Consider the following 24,293-nt stretch of genomic DNA (forward strand, 5'->3'; position numbering starts at 1 on the left):
GTTCAGAAAGTAAACTTGCTTTTAGTTTTTTATTAAAATGGATTCCTTTTCATCATAACAATATTTGCAATGGAGGTTGGCAATTTTTTTAGTCCTATTTTTCTTCTAAATTTAACTTTGCCTATTCAAAATTGTTTGGTTTTTTTAATATAGGTTGAAGATTTTGGCTAAAACTAACTATTGATTACCATAAAAATTCATTATTACTTGTGCTTCCATATAAGATTATTAGATGACTTCCTTAATGATATTATGATATCAGTCATAATATTTATTTTTATGAATATTTAAATTTGATATTAATTAAAGATATCATATTTTATAGTCTTTAGTTAAATATGATGAATTGACTATATTATAATTATATAATAAAGATCATTTGAAAATATATTTTAATGTAATTATAAACACAAACTTAGACGCAAACTCTACATATACTGCTCTTTACGAATATTTCAGATCATTTATCATCGATCAGACTACATCATTAGTATGTTGGTATTCAATTCGGATGGTTCTTGTCAAAATCTAGACTTATCACGATTATATTGATGTTCAAATCTTAGGATAAATGTCTTCTGCCAGAATTCCATAGCTTTTAATAAAGATCATGATGAATCATTGTTGTATTAGTTTTCAATTTATATGTCAAAATTTAATCAAAATTTAAAGCGAAGCAATGAAAGACGGTGTTAAATTATTTTGTTAATCTATTATATTAATTATCATATATGTCATTAATATATTTATATTATATATTTTTTTAAATATTTATGCATGTTTTATGCAATTCACTATTTGAGCTTTTCCATGCAAGATTATTATGGTCTTAGATATATTTGTAATCATGCTTGCTTGAAATTGGTATATGGCGATTAATCCGCTGTGCAAATTTATTCAAATCAACTCTAGGGCTTTGTTTCAAATTTTCTACAGATTGACTTTAAGACTGTAGAACTCTATTGAAGAAGTGTCTGTTTAGAGGCATTTTCAATCAGGTTTGGGTTTTCGGTTCAAATGACTTCAGTTTTTGTCGCAATAGTCTCCAATTGATTTCAGCATGCTCTACATTTCAGATTGTCAGGGATAGTGAAGTTTTTAACTCTTCCATTATGAATTGAAGGGACTATGAAAGACACACGAGATTAAGCCCATTATAGGCCAGATTAACCTAAAATAATATCATTTTCATGCATTTAGTTTCAAATTTCCTTTTTTCAGACATTTTGTTGTGTTAATGTATATTTTATTTAGTTTGCTGTTTGATATTATCACAAGTGCAAATATTTGTAATTGCTTTCTTGATATCGGTATGCGGCTCTTGATCCTCTGTTCAAGTTTCATTGGAGATTTATGTCTGCAATTCTTTATATTAGGTTGTCTTGCTATATAAAAGCACTTTGTGAGATGGCTATCTTTTAGATAGCTTTTATAGCTATTATATATTTGCAGAGGCATCTAGTGTCAAATTATATACTCTGTGTTAGAACAAATAAGACGCCGTAGACATTCAAGCTTTAATTTCATTTAGTTTTATTGCGTTCTTTAAACTGCACCACATTGTGATTTGAATTGGAAGAGATGCCTGTAAGTTGTGGAGCTTTGCTTGTATTAGATTTTTATTATGGAATATTGTGTTTCCTTCAAAGCCCTTTTTAGAGTGCTAGTCTTCTGATATTGTGTAGCACTAATGCTCATTAATAATATAGTCGATTTAGTAATAAATTGGTGATTTTACGCATGGAAGTCATAAATTAGAGGGTCTTGCTAGCGTTTTGGTTGAGTTTGTAACAGTTACATTTGCTTTTAAAATGCTCTGTCGTAGTGCCTTATTGTTAATATTAATTAGGGAAGGACTTTAAAGGTCTCCTTCTCAATAAGCACATCCTGTGCAGCTCCAGCAGTTTCTAAGACTTGTGAAGTCAACCGGTCTTATTCACCTCTATAATTCTCCAAAATTCTCAACAATCCTACGCACCACCCAATTAATTGACCAAATACACTGAAAGAAAACTTCTCTTGGTGGCCTTTAAAAGTCCCTTTTCTACGTGTTCATAATACTTTTTTGTATTTGTCACATCTCCTCAACTTTACTTGCTTTATGAAGCGGATATCTATACAATTCTCAATATTTGTAGAAATGATTTTATGTTCTAAAAATTTAATTTTTAATTATTATTGATATGTTTTCAAGTGGATATTTGTTCAAGTGGAAAAAAATTGTAATTATCCTCGAAGACCCCTGTGAGCTACAAAAGCTCCAGTGTCTCCCTCTCTATCTCTCTGGCAGTTGCTCAAAACTTCCTGCTAAAAATGACAGCTCATGGATTTAAGGAAATTACTCTATATCTTTGTATTGGATTGCTTCAAAAATTGGCCGGGGCAAACTGAAGGGTATGAAAGAGACTGTAGCTGTTTCCCTAATGTTGTAGTGGTCAGTGTGCTTGCAAAATGCTTTCTCGATGACATGTCATATGGCATGTTGATGGGGTTATGCATATTTTGAATTGCAAAATCCAGAATTGGTATTGATTATCGATTGGCAGTCTTCTATTATCAGACATTTTAGATGCCAGTTTATTCCCAAATTTTCCAAGCAATTTTAATTAGAATTTCTACTTGCTTGAATACACACACACACACACACACACACACACACACACACACACACACACACACACACTAGCAGTCATCCACATATAGTTGCGGGTATCAGTGTCCCTGCTCAGCGACGCATATTCAAAACATGTGCGGTCATATGTGCTTCTAAATATGAACACATGACAGGCATATTGAACCCAATTTTTTAGGACGTCTTTCCACTGTGTCTCCCATTTTCTTAGTGAAAGAATCATATTGTGCTTCAAATTCTTTTTTAAAATTTGCTCACACTTGCGTAGGCATTATTTTATGTCTTCATCTTGATGGCTGAATGTCAGAACTGAACAGACACCTCTTGGTGTTCCATTTTGGTATCTGAATGCAATCTTGTTTTAATTCCGATAAAATCTTCATTCTTTTCTATTTTTGGTCTTCTAATTGACCTTGAAGATTATATTGGATCCCCAATATTTACCAAACATACGAAAATTTGTTTAAATTTAATTTATGTCCAACTCTTTTTAACTAAAAATTTATCTTTGCCCATTAGTTGCATTACATGAATGAAATAGGAGTTACTGAAAATGGGCTCTTAGGAGTTATAAAAAAATTCTTCTTTCATTAATTAAGTCCCTAACTCAGGTAAAATTGAAGATCAAACTTGGTTCTATTTGAATTCTGGATACCATAATATTAATAAACAGAGATCTATCGTAAAATATTAATAATTCCAGTTATTTATTTAAACAGGAGTACATTGATATCATTGTAAGAATAGATCAGAAGTTAGATTGGAAATAAAGCTTCAAAAAAATTGCTTGCACGAATCAGTATGTTACAGGGTCATACTACTGCAGCTGTATTCTAGCATTAACAACTGAAGTTTTCAAAAAAAAAGTTGTCAGCAACAGTAGTATAGCAAACAAAGGCATCATCGAAGGTACCTTGAAAGGCATCTCATTTATTTAAACCATCGTTGACACACGCTTTACAACCTCTACTAGAAGGAGAAGATTATTTTGTATGATCTGAGTACACTTTAACATCTGCAGTTATTTTCGAAGAGCAATTGCCAATGAAAGATGATGTCTGAACAAGTTCCAAATGTGCCTAATCCCACTATTAAAGAAATGATAGAACATAAAACTCTAATCCGTCGTCATACATTGCCACTGATCTTGTGTATAGTTTTTTGTCGGGGTAACATGGAATTTTAGCATTAGTTCAATGACTGAATAGCACTTATAATTCATGGCATCTAAAAAAAATCCATGTGTACAATATTTTCTGATTTCTTTGTATATTAGTTCAATCAACAAGATACTCTAATTTATATTTTTATGTTCATATCAGTTGGACTTGATTTTGGAGAAACTTGGCCCAAAGAGCTTGAAAAAAAGAGCAATTGTAAAAACAACAATCCATTCACTCATATATTTAAAAAGAGATTCAACTGCTCAATAGTTGCATGTCGCATTCAAAAAGAGCCTAAACAAAATTATCATATAGCTGCAAATTTTAAGAAATACTATACACTAAATAATTTTAAATGAAATTAAAGTAAGGTTTTTTTAATATTTCTAATTTAAAACATTGGAATCTTAGTTTAAAAAATATAATTAAAATTATCATATACTTAATAATATCTATATTAAAAAATTAAGGTACTATATTAATATGATACTTTTTAACTAGTCATATATTATTTATAGAATACATAGATTGTTATTTTATTTTATTTTTATTATGAGATATAAGAATTATTTAAATATTTAGTATAAACATCGTTTAAAGACCACCTAACTATAAGGCAATTTACTGGTGCATTGTAGGCTCTTGCTGTCATTTAATAATGCTTATTAAAAAAAAATTAAAAGAAAAATAATTGTTGTTTTTAGGAAAATGAAAATATAAGTTTGTGTCTAAATGAAAATATAAGTTTGTGTCTAAGTTTATGTTTATAATTACATTAAAATATATTTTCAAATGATCTTTATTATATAATTATAATATAGTCAATTCATCATATTTAACTAAAGACTATAAAATATGATATCTTTAATTAATATCAAATTTAAATATTCATAAAAATAAATATTATGACTGATATCATAATATCATTAAGGAAGTCATCTAATAATCTTATATGGAAGCACAAGTAATAATGAATTTTTATGGTAATCAATAGTTAGTTTTAGCCAAAATCTTCAACCTATATTAAAAAAACCAAACAATTTTGAATAGGCAAAGTTAAATTTAGAAGAAAAATAGGACTAAAAAAATTGCCAACCTCCATTGCAAATATTGTTAAACTGGGTTTTACATTGAGTGCCTTTTTATTTATTAGTGATGTTAGAATTGTTGAAAGAAAGACTACTTAAAATTCAAGACATTTAATCCATTTCTTATAAGGGAGGTGTCTCCTGTTTGGTGTGATGTGCCTACTCAGAAGAGGCAGAATAATATAATGCTGAATTATTGAATATAGCACATAACCATTGCTAATTACGTATTCGTCATATAAGTTATTGCCCAGCAAGCCATGATGTGGTTAGTTTGTCGACAGTAATGAAGGGTCATCGACGTGGCCTCTCAAACTGTGACAACATATTATAATAATGCTTTGTTTGGTATCCATGCCAGCAGTCTACCTTTGCCTATCCACTTGTATTGGTAGACTTGCTCATCCAATTGTTTACTTAATTCATTTATCAATCATTCACGAAGCTTGTTAAATAATTAGTTTATTTAGTTTTATGGACTTTCATGCACTGCATCTTGAATGTTAATTGATTGCTATAATAAATAAAACAAAAGAAAATAACACAAAAGGAATATTATGTGCATCTTGTTGATTTTTCTTTTCGATCAAGAAAACTTATGCTGTAGACAATATTTGTGACATATTTTTCAAAATCTTGAGCAATCACTTTTGCAACTAGAAGAATTATACTAATGGCAAATATAACTAGCTTTAGAAATTTAAAAGGCTATAGAATCTGACAATTGGAAAGTTGATAATAGACTTTACAACTTGAAAATGGATAACCAAGTCTACATTCCAAGGCCACTGTGGGACTGTCCCATTATAGGACCAGTTGAATCAAACACAATGCGACATGTCTTCATATTTGACTGTTGATGTGTCAAACAATCTCTAAGGACACTGATAGGTGAGGACTTTCTGAAAAATGCTTCAGGAAAAATCTTCTATGCTGATATTGTTTCATGATTCTTGTCAAATTGTATGGACTTTGTACAAGAAGCAAGAATTGTTGAGAAACTAGCACATGCTTATGTACGAGAGTACTTTGTGCCACCAACAGGATACCATGAAGCAATTTGTGCATATCAAGCAGTGCAAGATGCCTCTATTGCTGGTAGCCTCTTTTCCCATAAAGCAGTTGAAGAGTGTGAGGTTGCATCATGCATTTATAGTGTTGTGCGTCTAGCTATTACTGATGAATCTGATCTTGTTCTAGTTCATGCACTGAATGCACACGCTGCTCATTTGGGTGAACATCATGTGATAACAATAACAAATTTGTACAATGCATTCATGTCTTTGTACACAAATCTACCCAAGGAAACTAGTGTTGCATGTGAACAACAACGTTCAGGTGACAAACAACTCCCAATTGAAGCAAATCTAACTACTCCAACTACAGATTTGACTGCTCCAACTCCTTCAACTACAAGCTCTTCATGAATTGTTTGATTGTTTAGTAGTACTGCAAATGGACTTCTGCTCATAAATTGGAAGTACTAATGTCAAAGTTCAATTATCAGGTAGTCATTGTCCTATGGTTACATATGAAGTGTGAAAAATAGCAGAAAGACTAATTCTCCTCTGCCTATTGTTACATGTATCTACAAAGTATGGAGAATACTATAGAGACTAGGTGGTCTATTTAGGTACTTTACGCTATGAATGAACAAGTGTGTACAAGTAATATGAATATTGTATCAATATATGGATAAAAATATTATTACAATAATATCTCTTCTAGCTTTGCCATGAATATAATTGGTTGTCAACTTATGATACTATAGTTACTATAGAAAACTTTAGAACTTGAATACTAATTATACTATTAAGATGCAATGAGAAGTGGAATTTATTGATGCAAAATTAAACATTGTAATTGATAGTCATTTGTTGCATATTTATTGAATAGTATACTATTAACATATAATGAATAGTAGAATCCATTGAAGCAAAATTGAACATTGTAATTGATACTTATCTATTGCCCATTTATTGAATAGTATGTATGGAATCATTTATATTAATGATATTGGTATGATTATTGCCATGAAAAGTATATCGACAAAAGAATTACACTAAGTGGAAGATATATCTTAGAACAAATTTATGCTCAGTAAATTCTAAGAAATTTTTCTCATTGCAAACAGGTATTTTATCTTCATATTACACAACAATGGATTCTCTTGATACATTTATTTCATTAGATCATGATACAGGTCACCTCTCTGAAAGTCCAGAATCTAGTATTCTTGGAAAAATTCTAGAACTTCCAGATGAATGCCAAAGAAAAATATTGGAAAAATATTTCTATGATAACCATGTTGTTATGTTCAGATATGATGGATGGGGAGACATTCAGCCAATACTAGACACTAATCAAATTCGTATTTTCTCCCCATCCATGACTAATGGTGAATTGATTTACTTAAAACATCTAGTGTGGCAATATAGGGAAGCTCGTATCATAGGTCATTGTGAAGATATCATAAGACATTTCCCTCCTGGAAATCACACTACACAATAGTTGACAGTTGTTTTCAATCGAGCATGCAAGACACTATTCTGTGAACTATCACCATTCAGCATAGTTACTGAAGATGAAACACTATTATCCATAATAAACCTTTTGGTAACATATCCAATGTTTTCACTTGAATGGATTATAAGACATGACAACACAAAAATTCTTGGGCAATGGTATGATAATGATACAGGAGCATTGGCAACTAAGACCATAAAGCACCATTACTCATGTCATTTTCTATTTGTATTTGACAATAATTTCGAGCCACTTGGCATTCATCTTGTAGTAGATATTGGGAGATGGCATCTTTATTAATGAACTAATGAGTAGAAGATTACAATGACCACAAGAATATAGTCGTGATTTATAAGCTTATACTTACTATGAACAAAAGCTCACAACTTGCATGTAAAAGCTATAATATTTTCCACTACGACAGTATAATATGTATCTAGTTATTTCAATGTCATTTGCTTCCTAGTGAAGTATCCCTTGAGCGTTGAAGAAATTTATTACAATATGTATCTAGTAATCTCCATCTCACTTTGCAATATATTAGAAGTTGTTTTGAACTATGACTATTGCAAATATGCAGATAGCTTTGTTTAGCTAATCATTTTTTGGCAAAGTTGACTAAGAACTGGTAAAAGTTTGATCTACTATGTTTAATGTGTGCACAATGATTATGTCACACAATAGATTATTTTCGCATGTGTAGGATAAGAACTAGTGACCTAATTAATTACATGTATTGTTGTGAAGGTTTGATTATACTTTTCCTAATGTGACACTTCGATTGTAAAGCAGGAAATCGACAAGGATCAAATACACAAGCTTGGCAATTGAGTGAAGAACAAAATAGTGAGTAAAGTTATATGTTTGATTAGAATATAGAAATTTTAAAGTTGCAAGTGTCCAAAATTTGCTTGTTTCCTTTTCTATTATTTACTTAAGATCCATTTACTATTTCATAAGATCTCTATTGCATAATTTTTTGTGTTCAAAGTAATGATTGCTAAGAAAAAAAGTGAAGAAAACAGTGTGCCTGAGTAGATCTCAGAGATGCAAGCTAAGGAAAAAAGTCAAAGAAACAGTGTGTTTGAATAGATCTCAGAGATGCAAACTTACTAATTGTATTGTGTTCCTGACTACAAAATTTACAATCAGAACCTCATAAGATAGATTACAACGTATATATAGATTTCTATATTGACACCACCCACAATCAAAGAATTTGTTTTCCACTTTTTGAATTGTGTCTCTGGATTGCTGACCCACTTGTAGTGAATGCAGCATATCCACAAAGCATGATGACTAAGTTGGTTGAGAACAAAATTGAGCATGTGGCTACCTATGATGAACTTGAAAGAAAAGCATGGATGGCACTAATCTTGATAACATTAGTAGGTTTTACACTATTCTTCATAGTGGAGAATACTCCATGGTTTGTGACGTTAATTGTAGTATGTACAGTAGCCATATTGTATGCATTTGGTATGTAACTAAGCAACATACAATAATAGTAATGTCGCTAGTCATAACAATAGTCATGAAATTTAGTGTTTATTGACTGGTGGTGTTTTGATGGGTCATAGTATGGAAATAATGTTTATAATTAAGATAAGCTAGAAGTGACTATTGACAAAAGATGACTATGAAAAATATGACAACAACCATTCTTTAGCTACTAATTTCTAGAATTGCATATTATTTACGTTTCTTGATAATTGAAATTTTTGTTTGAGAGGATTGGTCATTTTAATGTAATGTAAAGATGTGTGTATTGAAACATGTCTTAACATAGTTTAATTGTGATATAGAAACACAAAAGAAGAAATGGAGAAGAAATACAAGGGTGTTCGCAAGAGACCATCTGGTCGATTTACAGTAGAGATAACATTGCCCAAGCTACGAAGACAAAAATGGCTAGGAACATTTGAGACAACTGAACAAGCAACCTTTGCATATGATATGGCCATCATGTTAATGAGAGGCAGCAATGCATACACAAACTTTCTACATGTATACCTGATAATCAATCTTCCAATGTGCAGAGCACTCAATTATCAACTACAATGAGATCATATAGGAAGAAAATAAAATACATGAAGTTGTCTGAATTGCAAGAATGTTCTAAAAGTTTTGAAGAAAACAAAGAGCATATGTCATTTTGCAATGGATCTAAAATTTGTCCAAAAGAAAAGTCATATCGAGGTGTTTGGCAACGTTCAAGTGGTTGTTATGTTGCACAAGTATGGAATCCTATACAACAAAAGCAAAAATGCCTAGGAACATTTGATACCAAAGAAGAAGCTACTATTGCATATGATCTGGCTATAATATCCTTGAAAGGACACAAAGCCATTACAAATATTGTGCATCCAAATACAGAGATACATGAAACAAAACGTATCTCTTACTTACAGAAAGATTAACTTGGATTGAGCCATCAAGTTGAACAATGTCCAATAGAAATAGAAAGAAATGGTCGAATGTCAATGGTCTTTAAAAATGATCATTTTGTTCACACAGTACCTGTCATTGTAAACCAACACTTTCTAACTATGATGCACATGAAACCTAACATCCTTGAAAGTTCTCATAGAAATCTAGTACAAGATCTTTCATCAAAAGAATACATCAAATCCATATATACTACTAGCATAGATAACATGTATTCTTCAGAAAGTGACACAAAAGTTCACTATCCATTGTCTGAATCAACTTATCCTCCTATAATTGGACTACCCAATTTTGAAACAAGTTATCAAAATATACATCCTTCAAATTTGATAAACTCGTGCCCATTAGAACTATTGGAACAAGATGTTTCCCCCATGCACATGTCTCAAGAAAAATGGAATTCTGCAATTCTCAACATGAATCCAATTATAGAAGAATATGCTAGTAATGTTCCCAATGAAAATTTTCCTTCATTTCCAAACAACCTTGCTACCAATCCTAACAATATAGACATGCATGGTATTAACCATGACACATTTGACTTCTCCAGTTTCTATGTGACATTAGAAAACACAGGTCCTCAAAGCCATTGTCTAAGTGATAAGAGTGTCATTGAGCTTCACCATTGAAATTATGATTCAAATGGTATAGACATAGAGCAATCTTAATATTATTTCTATTGATTGATGACATAACATATCATATTTGATGTGGAGATGTGAAGAGAAGGTGAAAAAAGGATAAAGATAGAATATAGACATGATTGAAGAAAAGAATAGTAGCAATTTTTGTATTTGATACTTGTGTTTTGTATAAGCATCTTTCTTTACTTCACTGATGACTGTTTAATATTCTGGTGGTGATCTGAAGAGGAAAGATAAGAAAAACATAAAGATAACGTGGAGACATGACCAAAGAAAAATAGAAGTATCAATGTTTACATTTATTACTTGTGTTTTCTATTAGCGTTATGTTTTTTGAACATTTCATCAAGGAATTCTAATGATGCAAGATGTTATGTATTTTCTCATAATATATGTTTTTTACAGTATGTGATGCTAGGAGAGATAAGAAGTATAAGTTTTTGTACTGCCTACATGTGTTGAAGTTACATTTATTATTGTCAAATAGTGTATGCAATTATTTCTCTAGAAATATTTCAATGTGAAAGTACATTTTTCTTGACATGACAACCATAGTCAAAATCTAAATCATCCATGAAAGTTAAATTGTTCCATACTAGATACTTGTGAATAAATGAGAACTTCATCAACGACTATTTACTATTGTGGTGGCAATGTGAAAAGAAAAGCTGAAAATAGCATAAAGATAACATGAAGATATGAGAAAACAACAAGACGAGTATCAATGTATTTGCTACTTCTGTTCTCTATTAGTATTTTGTTTGTTGAATATTTAATCAAAGAATTCTAACGATGCAATATGTTATGTGTTTTTTAGTCTAGTATCATAATATATCCTTTTTTAATATGCAATAGTAGAAGAGATAAGAAGTACAAGTTTTTGTATTGCCTACATGTCTTCAGGTTACATTCATCATTGTCAAATAGTGTATGCAATTCTTCTTGTATAAAAATATCAATGTGGAAGTACAGTTGTCTTGTCATGACAACCATAGTCTAAATCTAAATCATTCTATGAAAGTTAATTTGTTCTATACTATATGCTTGCAAATAAATGAGACTAAATATTGCAATGTATACTATAGTTTCTTATGGTAAGTGTAATTTTAAAGAATAGAAAAATCAAAGTAAATAATCTAAGACAACTTAAAATAATATACTGAAAAGATGCATCTTGTCATGCAGGAAAGAAATATCCACATGTAGAAAATAAACATTGTGCAAATATGTACAAGTGATAAGAAAACCAAGGTGGTACTATCACAAACTAAAACAATTGACTCATTATTCCTATTAAAACCTCTGACACCAAAAAAATTTAAAATCAAAGAGAGAATACATCATGAAATGTCCCGCTTACAATCAAGTGCAAAATGGCAATTCGAGAATGATGATACATGTTCTCATGACACACCATCTATGCTATTGTGCACACTAAACACACGTAGTTTATAGCCTCACATAAACGACATAACTAATGACTATGATATAATGTCATCTGACATCATCTGCATTCAAGAAGTACACATGCAAATCCCCAAAATAAATGATGAATTCCAACATTTCAACAATTTCAATGCATACTACATACATGGTATAATGACACTAGCCAACAAAACCCTAGTCGTTTCAAAGATAAAGAAAAAAAATACAAAAAATATAGAATCTATTACAATAACAACTTTGATCAAAAGAAATGAACTAAATATATGTAATCTTTATGCAAGACCTAACACACCCATTGAAGAATATGCCACTATAGTTCAACAAGTCATCGCATATGTCAAACCAATGACTAATCTATATATTGTAGGAGATTTCAATATTGATATGTCAACAAAAAATGGTAAGAAAGAAAATCTTGAAAAGTATATGCAATACTATAACATGACTTACATCGCAGAAAAAACACAAAATGTATACAACCCATCAATTGATCACATATGGACAAACTCAAGTAATATATGTTGTTGTTACAAAGCGGAAGCATACTGGACTGATCATCTTGCTACATTCATAAGGTTCCATACCCCACTCTAGATTACTAATACATATACAATCAAACACAAAATTAAATAGAACAACACAGACAAGAATGCAAATACATCTCATACCTAAGAGTTTTATGTATCAAAGACAACAACTCTAATTTAATGGTATATATTTCAATGTTCTACATTTTTGTGCAGCACAATAATGGAAGGAAGTAAAAGAATAGGAAAGGGAACACATGTCAAGCAAGAGCAAACAACAAAAAGGTATAGAGCTTTTCTCATCTCCAATAACATGAATTCTTACATAAAAAATGATCAATTAATACATGAATTTATAGTATTTGAAGAAATGTTAAATATCAAACCACTACAATACTAGACTAACACCATAATACTTTATGTAGGTCAAAATTAGGAAACCCCAATGCAATATCAATTGAGGGCTTGAATGCAAGAAAAACAGGAAATACTTTTGAAGGAGACACACTTGTTGTATATATAGCAACACTGGATAGAGAAAACAAAACATGAGAGGTGCTACGTGCAGATTTGACAGACTTTAAAGGAGAAATGATAATAACTTTAAATGTAACAGGGAACCTAGCACAAGAGTACAAAAAAAAGATAGTTCTAGGAACATCCATTATAGTGTCAGAATTTGGAATAGGACAGAAAACAACTTTTGACCGTGGAGATTCAGAATTCATATTAAAGCTCCAAGATTCAAGCACAATTGAAACCATACCGTGACTTTGCCAATAATAAAAATTCATACCAAGCACCAAAATCAAACAACTACTCACAAGCACAACTACCTATGCCATTGGTACAATAGGTGCATTAGTAATTGCAAGACGACAGACAGGCTCTCAATATGTTCTTGACATAAAATATGGAAATAATGATGATGACAAAGTATAGGTAAAAAGCACACTAAACACCCCTTTTTTCTATGCAACATTTACAGTAGTCATATTTCTATTGAATACAGAGTTCTAAAAGTAGAAAATAAATATCTATTGTCAATGACCAGCTCCAAATCAATTCTACATTCTAAGAAGAATCCATGCAAATAGCAATCCAATTACAAAGAGGTGAAACTCCTGCAATGTTGTCTAGAAACATTGTACGACGGAACGACATGGACAAAACATTTCGCATAGGGGTTGCTACATATATCTGCACACTAAAAGATAAGAGAACATTGGATGCCTTGAATACATTGCTACAAAATGCAATTTAAAATTTGAGGATTGTGGAAAACTAGAAGAGAAAACAGCTCGCTGCAACAGATGCAATCAAGAGGTTCCATATGTATATTCATTATACCTAAAGACTATCATCACAACTGAAAACAAACAAATCATCCACTGTTCAATAGACAAGTGCATTGTTGAACAATTGCTACCAAGCTTGAAAGACACAAAAGTTGAGGACTACACACAACACAAGTCAAAGTTCATCTTCATCCTTTGAGATTTCACCATGAAAGGCCAGTTCACATTAAACCAAAACAATGCCATCAATCATGTTGTGACAAATGGAGATTGAACAATTTCTGACAACAAAAGGTAAATATGACTACTCACAAATTAGCATTTATTCAAAATATAAAAAGCAATGAGACAATTACAATATACTAACATGCACAAAATAGAATTTGCAGGTATCATGGATAGCTATAAAGATATATCAAGCTATAAATAATGATAGTTACAAAAGATACTAGTCAATATAAAGTAAAGTGTGTAAACAAACAATGTATATGCATGAGTCTCACATGCAAGTACATTCTCTCTATCATATATGTATAATGAAATAATGTATATGCATTGATATGCTATAAGACATACTTTTGTTCTATGAAGTTGTATAACATGATTGAGTAGATGCTTCGTTAATGTAAACTATTACTGAAATACAATGGAAAAGTGCACAACATGCTTTACCCTATTGCATATCCAATGTATAAAACATTATCTAAATTGCTATTTATCATATACAAAAACTATACTTAGGCAGAAACTTTGACGCTTTGAGTCCTTGTTTAATTTACTCATTTTGTGAAAGACCCTTTACATGTGATAAACAAACAATAGTTAGTAAAAATATTAGAGACAACTCTTAGCATTTGTCCATACAAAATGATAATTGGCCCTTAAAACGTGATGTTCATCACTCCATGTGACCCCAAAAGCACGAAAACCCACGGACATATTTATTCCTCTTCCTAATATGCAGAGAGCCGAGTGAATCGAAGTAGATCGAGGGTTCGAATCATGGCGGTACAATTGGCACCAGGTCTATCTCGTAAGCTGAAGAAGGTTCTCGAATCACGCACAGATTCTCCTGATCTGCTGGCCTCTCTGAACACATTATCAACATTCTACACAAACAATACTCAGCAGGCGAGAAGAAACCTCAGATCCACCATTGAAAAAAGGGCTCTCGCCATCAACGATGAATTTCTCGCCGCATCAGAGTCCGCCCAGAAAGTAAGCAATGTAGTTCCCTTTAATTTGTACAAATGCTGTAGATATCGGGTTCAGATCTAAAACATCTGCAGATTTGTGAGTTTGAAAGCAGATTAAGCTTATTTATGTTTCGCGGCTAGAGATATTCATCATGGCGCTTTAGTAATTCTTCTATAAGACAGAATGCCGAATGAATTATATAATGTGAATGCCATTTGCTACATCTAGGAATGATTGCATGATAGCTTAAGTAATAAAGAATAAAACCATACTGTATTTTTTAATCCTGTTTTGTGAAGCCTCATTTTTAACTGAAAAGGGGTTGTCTGAGCTTAGATGCTCACACTGAGCGATATCATTCTGCCAAATTGAAATTGTACTTAGTCTTGTTGGTCGAGATGTTCTTACACCCAGGATTGATGCAGTAATTTACGAAATTTAACTCCTAACATGCTTCCGGGGATTCTGAACTTGGAAGTATTAATAAATGCTCTTTCGTTTGGCTCCTCCCAATTGTCAACTCTATAATTTAATCAACCCTTTAGTTTGTTCTATATTAGATATTATTTGACTTGGACCGTCTATCTTTATATAAAGTTTATATAGATTAATATCCCTAGAGTTTTAGCTGTTCGTGTCTTTCTGAATAATATTAATTCAGTTTTATTTCCACCGTTCTATTGTGCAGGCTTTGGATGCGGTTGAACAAGAAATTGCTGGTTTGGCCGAATGCTGTGAAAAGTATTCGCTCGTCATTGAAGCTTTCTTGTATTATTTTATGTTTAGCATTTGAAGTTTAGTTTTAAAAACGAATGTGGATTTGATGGTTGTTCATTCATACATATGATGGATTATACTTAAATAAGCTTGATTATGTAGGTAGCGTTGCTGGTTTTTGGCACTGTTTAAAGTCTGTCTAATAAACCAATGCTTTCACAGTCCGTCAAGTCTGCGAATATGATCTATTTAGTTCTCTGCCGAAAATTTACTTCGAGAACCTAGAAAATTTACTTCAAGAACCTATTCCTAGGATTTAAAGCTACTGTGATTTGCCTAAACATATTTGTGTTGATTTGGTCTTCATATCGACAGTTGTGTACGGCTTAGTTCCACTGATTCTAAAAAGTATAGTATTTTTGTTTGCAGTTGACTTATAGATTAGCTAATTATTCTTTATTTGAAGTTTAAGCATGTACATATTTTAAACCAGAGCACTGCATTTGGGACACATTTTAAAGGCAGAATGCTATCCAGCAATTATGGACTAATGATGCTCACTTATTTGCTTGTTTCTTCACAAAATGGGATATTCATTGTTGGCTATGGGTACATTGACAGGATTGGTAAAGCTCTGGATACCTGCAGTGCTTCTACAGGGGATATTATTACAACAACAGAGAGGCTCAAGCAAGAGCTTGAGAGCACCACGCAGCGTCAAGAGATTGTATCTTGCTTTCTTCGTGATTATCAACTTTCACCAGAAGAGGTTGGTGTATAGCTGGGAAAAATTCAAAAGTCATGTGATTCAGCTGTATTCTAAAATCTTGACTGGAAAATTAAATTTAAGTGAAACTAAATGTGCTATGCAATTGGTTATTTGTTGCTGCAGGTCAATGCTTTGAGGGAAGAAGAGCTAAATGAAAACTTTTTCAAAGCACTTGCACGTGTGCAAGAAATTCATAATAATTGTAAAATGTTGCTCAGGACACATCATCAAGTAATGAGTTCTTTCTCCTTCTATGTTTATTTTTCATATCTTGCGTGCGACATTTTGGTTTGGAGAAATTGTATTAATGTGCACACACACCTTTTTTTCTATCATTGTCACGAATTATAATGCTAAATTTTATCAGTATATCACACCCTAATTCTTTATGCTAGTCCTCCTTATTTGGTAAGTTGAGGAATGATGTTTTCAATGGAATCTGAAAAGGGCACATTTTTCTCCCTTGATGTATAGTTGGGAGGAGGAAATGTTGGTGCTAAATTGAAATTATTTTAGAAAACAGTTACTTCCATGAATCTCGACATGATCAAGAGCCTCCTTTGTGCTTCCAAGGATCTAATTACTAAAGGAAAGCATTTTCTAGGGGTTATCTTTTGTGAGTTGTACCACCATACAGCATAGAATACTCTGTTAATTTTAAATAAACGGTATGGTTCTGTGCATTCAAACCCAATCTACAGCTACCATTGGTTGATAGGAGGGCATCCTGTGTGGGCTTTGTGAAATTTTGAACCAGAAGACTATAAATGCAATATTTTGAAACACAAGATTAGAAAAGGAAAAAAATGCACAATTATATATCCTTGGAAAACCCTCCACTTGAGGGTGAAAAACCCAGCCACACCAAAATTTGATATTTTTATTGAAAAATTCAAACAGAATGCATTTTCTCAAGCTTATTCAGGAGATAGTCTAAACTGGATTGTTAACTCTTTAACATTCAACAATAGCATCCTTATAACAGTACGAGCATAAACTATCTACAGTACGCACAGCATAAAAATGAATTTCACAGATTACTATCACAGTCTGATACAAAAAATACAAGAATAAGTAAATCTCGTAATATCTGAAGCAGTCACTGTGAATAGCTGCCTTACATCCATGATATAGATGTAATATACCCCCCTATCTATAATAAGAATTTTTATTATTATCTGATAGATAAATAGATTTCATTTTTTACTTATATTTAATGAATTTCATTATTAAAGAATAAACAAATAGATTGACCATTAATATTTAAATACATAAAATGATGAATAAATAAATAAATAAATTCATAAATAACTTTGTTATTTAATAAACAAACTTCGAAGTAATTGGACTTCATTGTCCAAACTAATACAATTATTATTGATAAAATTATAAACTCTGAATTATAATATTTGTAACCCAGAATCCATAGTCAAGAAACATTGAAACTAAGACCCGATAATACACAATGTCATCCACACTCCACTCAGACAGTAATAATATGCACGATGACAAATCAAGTCCCCGACAAGCAAACACATGATCAAGAGCCTCCTTTGTGCTTCCAAGGATCTAATTACTAAAGGAAAGCATTTTCTAGGGGTTATCTTTTGTGAGTTGTACCAGCTCACAGCATAGAATACTCTGTTAATTTTAAATAAATGGTATGGTTGTGTGCATTCAAACCCAATCTACAGCTACCATTAGTTGACATGGAGGCTTCATGTGTGGGCTTAGTGAAATTTTGAACCAGAAGACTTTAAATGCAATATTTTGAAACACAAGATCAGAAAAGAAAAAAAATGCACAATTATATATCCTTGGAAAACCCTCCACTTGAGGGTGAAAAACCCAGCCACACCAAAATTTGATCTTCTTATTGAAAAATTCAAACAGAATACAATTTCTCAAGCTTATTCAGGAGATAGTCTAAACTGGATTGTTAACTCTTTAACATTCAACAATAGCATCCTTATAACAGTACGGGCATAAACTGCATAGTATCTACAGTATGCACAACATACAAATGAATCTCACAGATTACTATCACAGTCTGATACAAAAAATACAAGAATAAGTAAATCTCGTAATATCTGAAGCAGTCACTGTGAATAGCTGCCTTACATCCATGATATAGATGTAATATTCTCCCCCTATCTATAGTAAGAATTTTTATTATTATCTGATAGATAAATAGATTTCATTTTTTATTTATATTTAATGAATTTCATTATTAAAGAATAAACAAATAGATTGACCATTAATACTTAAATACATAAAATGATGAATAAATAAATAAATAAATAACTTTGTTATGTAATAAACAAACTTTCAAGTAATTGGACTTCATAGTCCAAACTAATACAATTATTATTGATAAAATTATAAGCTCTGAATTATAATATTTGTAACCCAGAATCCATAGTCAAGAAATATTGAAACTAAGACCCGATAATACACCATGTTATCCACACTCCACTCAGACAGTAATAGTACACACGATGACAAATCAAGTCCCCGACAAGCAAACACTGCGACAGATGGGTAATGGATGAGTTAACCAAGTCGATGTTGGCAGGATTAAACATTTAATATTTGGATCATTTACTGACGAACAAGCACCACAACGAAGGGTTGGGACTTTCTCCTGAGTTGTATGGAGTAAGAATGGCAAGTATAAAACAAAGAACGAGGATACCAAGAAATCATCAAACAGGAAAGTGGAATCAACGTTCTGCAACATTCTGCAGTCATAGATAGAATAGGCTCTGTGAGAGCCGTCAACAGTTAAGTCTGTCCTACAGATATCATACACACTGGGATATAGCAAGGACAAATATGACTGCATCTACAGAAGCTTTAAACAGTAAACCATCCCAGAATTATTAAGGCAAGTGTCCCACATTCTAATATTGAATTAGAATACAATATCACAGTCACCAGAATACTGAATTAGAAGAATGGGATGTGGATCAACCTGTTTAATCCACTTGATAGTTCACTCCGAGATGGGTAAGATCATTGTCCCTATTGTTGCCTTGAGGATTGACCAATATGGGATCAAGCTGCCTTGAGGTCATTCCAAGATGGGATCATGGGCTTGGATCCATATAAACCTTGAGGAGAGCTATTGATGTTGGATCAAATAATCTTCTATGATCCTATATTCTTCTAATTCTGTGCTGTAATTATAATAGTCTAATTCCAAGTAGGTATTCCTTGATTACTTAATACATTTATAGACAACTAACTAGGGGACATTACAATTGGTATCAAAGCAGGATTCCTGCCAACCTGTAAAAGAAAGTTAATGCAAAATATTCAGATAGACCAAAGAGCTGTGGAAAGGGGAAGAAACAAAGAAAAATCAAACAGCACCATGGGGGAACAAATGACAATGAACTGAGAACATTCATGGAAATGACATCCAAAACATCAATGGAGCAAAATGAAACGGCCCTAGAGCTCATGAGGAAATTGAAACATGTGAATAACTCCATAAATGACCTTCAAAATTCTGGAGGAACGGATGCAAGAACAAATCACATAGAAAATAACAGCCGAACTTATACCCCTCAAGTTAAGAAACCCTCCTTCTTACCCCACCAAAACATTATAATAGAAGCAAAAACAAATCACTTCCCTTGCAACACTGAGGAATCGGCATAAGTTTACTCAAAATTAAATCCTGAAGTAAGGAGGACTGTATCTTTAAGAGAGTACCGTGAAGCTGAAAGATTAGGAACTCCTAGTAGAGAGAAATAAATACCCAATAAACCCTAAAGTACAAAACTAACAAAGTCACTATTCCAAACTTTGATGGATCAGGCAAAATCACAGCACAAGAATGGTTGGAAAAGTTAAACACATTTCTGAATCTCAACCCCATGACAGAAATGGATGCAATCCAATTCGCCACCCTCCACTTGGAGAAAGCAGCATATGGTTGGTGGTGACATGGTGTTCGTACTCAAGGATATGAAAATATCACTTCCTATGAAAATTATCACAGAAGCTGATTAAAAGATTTGACTGTAGACACCCCCAAAGTTACTTTAGAGAGTTAACTCAACAAAGGCAAACAAGGTCAGTGAATGAATACACCCAAAGCTTTCAGGATATATCTAATGCAGTAGATGGACTAGATGATGAAAAATTAGCATACTTATTCGTAGAAGGATTGAAAGATTCAATCAAAGGACTAGTGTTTGCTTTCAAACAAACTACTTTGGATGATGCAATAGATATTGCTCTAAACTTTGAGAAATCAACAACCAACCACAAGAGCGCAAGCAATAATGTTAAATCCTTCCAAAAGAAGGAACACAAAGGTGACCATACCAAAGAAGAATATAAAAAGAAAAATTTATGTTATAAATGCCAGGAGCCTTGGGAGAGGGGACACCAATGCTGCAAGAAGGAATATTTCCCATGCCGAAAATGCAAAGGAAATGACAGCCTGAGCACAAGTGCAAAATTCAGATCCACCAAATTGAAGAAGCCCCAATTAAGGAGGAAAGACCCAAAAAGAAAGCCAAGCATGAAGAATGTGATGACAAAGAACAAGTAACCCTAGCTACTAGCACCTCTTGGAAAGCAAAGCACCATCCTTATCGGATGAATGGAACACTTAAAGGACAAAAAGTTATTGCTCTAGTGGACAGTTGTAATGACCCGTACCAATAGGCCACTAAACAAAACCCTAAATTTAATGCACAACTAAAGTATATTGCTGAAATAAAAGAAATAATAGTGCCAATGTATTCATTCAATGAAAACCAAATGTTTTTACAAATGATATGGCAAATTTCAGCACCAAAACATTATGACATAGCACATTACAGAGAAACCCTAACTGGCTGTATACAATTGAGAACTTGTTGCAACTACAGATTGAAATGAAGAACTTGGATTGATCAAATACTGGAGACTGACTGCTGAAGATGATATGGTGAAAGTGCAACTCCACTGGAAACTCCAAATCAGCAATTAAGCACAAATGAAAGGACTGAAATATCCTTCCCACAGCTGCAATAATTCAGGTGATCTCTCACACCCTCAAAATTGCGTACCAATTGAGAGTTTTCATTCTCAATGGCCAATTGTGACTATTTGCAGAAACCTTAGGCTCCACACGCACATAACCAAAAATCAATAATAAATCTCGATGATAGGCAATGAGCCCTCAATGCCTATTTATTCTATTTTCCTTGATAGGTCAGCCTCCCTTTTTAATTTTTTCTCCGCTTCTTCCAGCAACCTCTAGAAGCTTTTTTTTATTTAATTTATAAAGTTACCTTGTAATATATATATATTTTAATTGATAATTTTATAATTAATTCCTCCAAAAAAATGGGACATTACAGGTCTGCCCCTCCTAAAATTGCTTGGCCTCAAGCAATCTTAATGCTGGATGCTGCAAAATCACTTCTCCCTCCCAAGTAGCATCTGCAATAGGTAAATCTTTCCACTTAACTAGATACTCTCTGATTACTCTCCTGTGAAACTGCTTCTCTCTACTATCCAGAATGGGTTCTGGCACTAAGATCAATTTCCCCTCATCATCCAACGGAGGTAATACTGCAGAAGGCATCACATTCTGACCCAACGCCTTTTTGAGGTGTGATACATGAAACACATTGTGCACTCGGCTATCTGTGGGAAGCTCCAACTCATAAGCCACCTCACCAACTCGTTTGATGATCTTGAGTGGTCCATAATAGCGTGGCTTGAGTTTCTCTGTACCACTCTTCTTGAGAGTGGACTGCTTATATGGCTGCAACATGAGGTAAACCATATCATTTACCTCAAAACTACGCTTAGTCCTCTTCTTGTCTGCATACTGTTTTTGCTGGTTCTGAGCTCTAGCAATGTTGTCTCTGAGAGAAGCAACTATATCCTTACTTTCCTATAATAGTCCACCTGCACGGGGTACTCGACTGTCTCCCAACAACAAATCTAAGAAACTAGGTGCCTCATAACCGTAAAGTGCCATGAAGGGTATCATTTGTATAGTCATATGATATGTAGTATTGTAACAATACTCACAGAGATATATCCATCTGACCCAAGCTCGCTGTTGATCTGCCACATAATTCCTCAAATACCCTTCCACCCATTTGTTTACAATCTCTGTTTGACCATCAGTTTGTGGGTGATAACTGGTACTAGGTGTAAGCTCAGTACCACACAACCGAAATATCTCTTGCCAAAAGTGACTCATGAAACGGCTGTCCTTGTCACTCACAATGCTCCGAGACAAACCATGTAATCTAAAAATCTCCCTGAAGAAGACCTCTGCCACCTGAGTTGTTGAGTATGTAGTAGCGATAGGGAAGAAGTGAGCATATTTTGTCAGCCTATCCACCACCACATAGATACAATCACGCCCTTGGGCCCTAGGCAAACCTGTAATAAAATCCATAGAGATGCACTCCCACTTCCAGTCAGGAATAGGCAGTGGCTGTAGGAGCCCTGCTGGATAAGTGTGCTCTTGTTTGTTCTGCTGGCAAATGTGACACTCACGCATATACTGCAAAACATTAGCCTTAAGTCCCTTCCAAGTGAATCGTTCCCGTACTAACCTGTAAGTCTTGAAATACTCAGGATGGCCTGCTGTAGGTGAATTATGGAATGCCCTAAAAATCAACTACTTCACTTTCAATCCTGGGACTAAGTAAGTCCTATTCTTGTAAATGATCAAATCATCTATGAGAGTGTATCTGGTGTTGATTGTTGTCCCCTCCACTATAGAAGAGGCCCACGTGTCTTTGGCATATTTTGCTACAATCAAGTGTTGCCAATCCTTTGATATCTGAATCATAGAAGTGAGGTGTGGCCTACGGGATAAAGCATCTGCAACAATATTCTATGTCCCCTTAACATGTGATATCAAAATCATATGCCTGTAACTTACCCACTTCTGCTGACGATCATTCAGGTCCCGCTGTCCCAAAAGGTGCTTCAAACTATTATGATCGGTTTTAATACAAAATTTGCTGCCCACAAGATACTGTTTGAATTTGGCCAAGGTATGCATGATGGCCAACATCTCCTTATCATATATACTGAATGATCTCTCAGCCCCTCTGAGTTTCCTACTCTCATAGGCTATAGGATGCTTCTCCTGCATGAGTACAACACCAACTCCCTCTCCAGAAGCATCACATTGAAGCTCAAATGGCTTCGTGAAATCAGGCAATGCTAATACTGGGCATGTAGTCATTATTTCCTTGAACTGCATAAAACACTCCTGCGCCTCCCGAGTCCACACAAATGCCCCTTTCTTCAGCGAATCTGTCATGAGCGCTGCATGTCGTGAGTAGCCACTAACAAACCTGCGATAGAATCCACATAGACCAAGGAACCCGCTTAATTGTGTAAGGTTCTCTGGTGGTGGCCAATCAACAATAGCACGGATCTTTTCAGGATCCATTCGCACTCCTTCTGCACTAATGATGTGTCCAAGATACAACAATTCTATCATCCCCAAATCACATTTGGACTCCTTGGCATACAAGGACTCGCTCTGTAAAATGCTTAATACTGTCTCCAAGTGCTCTAAATGTTCTTGCCATGTCCTGCTATAGATCAAAATATCATCAAAGAACACTAGCACAAATTTCCTCAACTGATGGTGGAAGACCTTGTTCATAGTGGATTGAAAAGTGGTAGGTGCATTAGTCAAACCAGAAGGCATGACTACAAACTCAAAATGCCCATAATGACATTTGAAAGCAGTTTTTTCAATATCCTGCTCTCGAACTCTGATCTGGTGATAGCCTGATCTCAAATCAATTTTTGTGCAATAACAAGCCCCATGCAATTCGTCTATCAGCTCA

At 33.4% G+C, this 24,293-nt stretch overlaps 1 protein-coding gene across 1 annotated transcript in view; it reads left to right on the forward strand.

Moving 5' to 3' along the window:
* The first annotated feature begins 14,632 nt into the window (after positions 1-14,632).
* LOC149579658 (oligomeric golgi complex subunit) overlaps positions 14,633-24,293 on the forward strand; it is a 56,931-nt gene continuing 47,270 nt past the window's right edge. Inside the window, exons 1-4 of the mRNA XM_089786453.1 lie at positions 14,633-14,990; positions 15,658-15,710; positions 16,308-16,455; positions 16,579-16,686. Coding sequence (XP_089642579.1) covers positions 14,775-14,990; positions 15,658-15,710; positions 16,308-16,455; positions 16,579-16,686 — 525 coding nt within the window. The 5' untranslated portion in view covers positions 14,633-14,774. The remainder of the gene's footprint in view (positions 14,991-15,657; positions 15,711-16,307; positions 16,456-16,578; positions 16,687-24,293) is intronic.

Source organism: Cupressus sempervirens, chromosome 1 (genome assembly GCF_028749045.1).
Source record: "Cupressus sempervirens isolate cs-2001-9-10 chromosome 1, ASM2874904v1, whole genome shotgun sequence".
NCBI classification, from domain to species: Eukaryota; Viridiplantae; Streptophyta; class Pinopsida; order Cupressales; family Cupressaceae; genus Cupressus; species Cupressus sempervirens.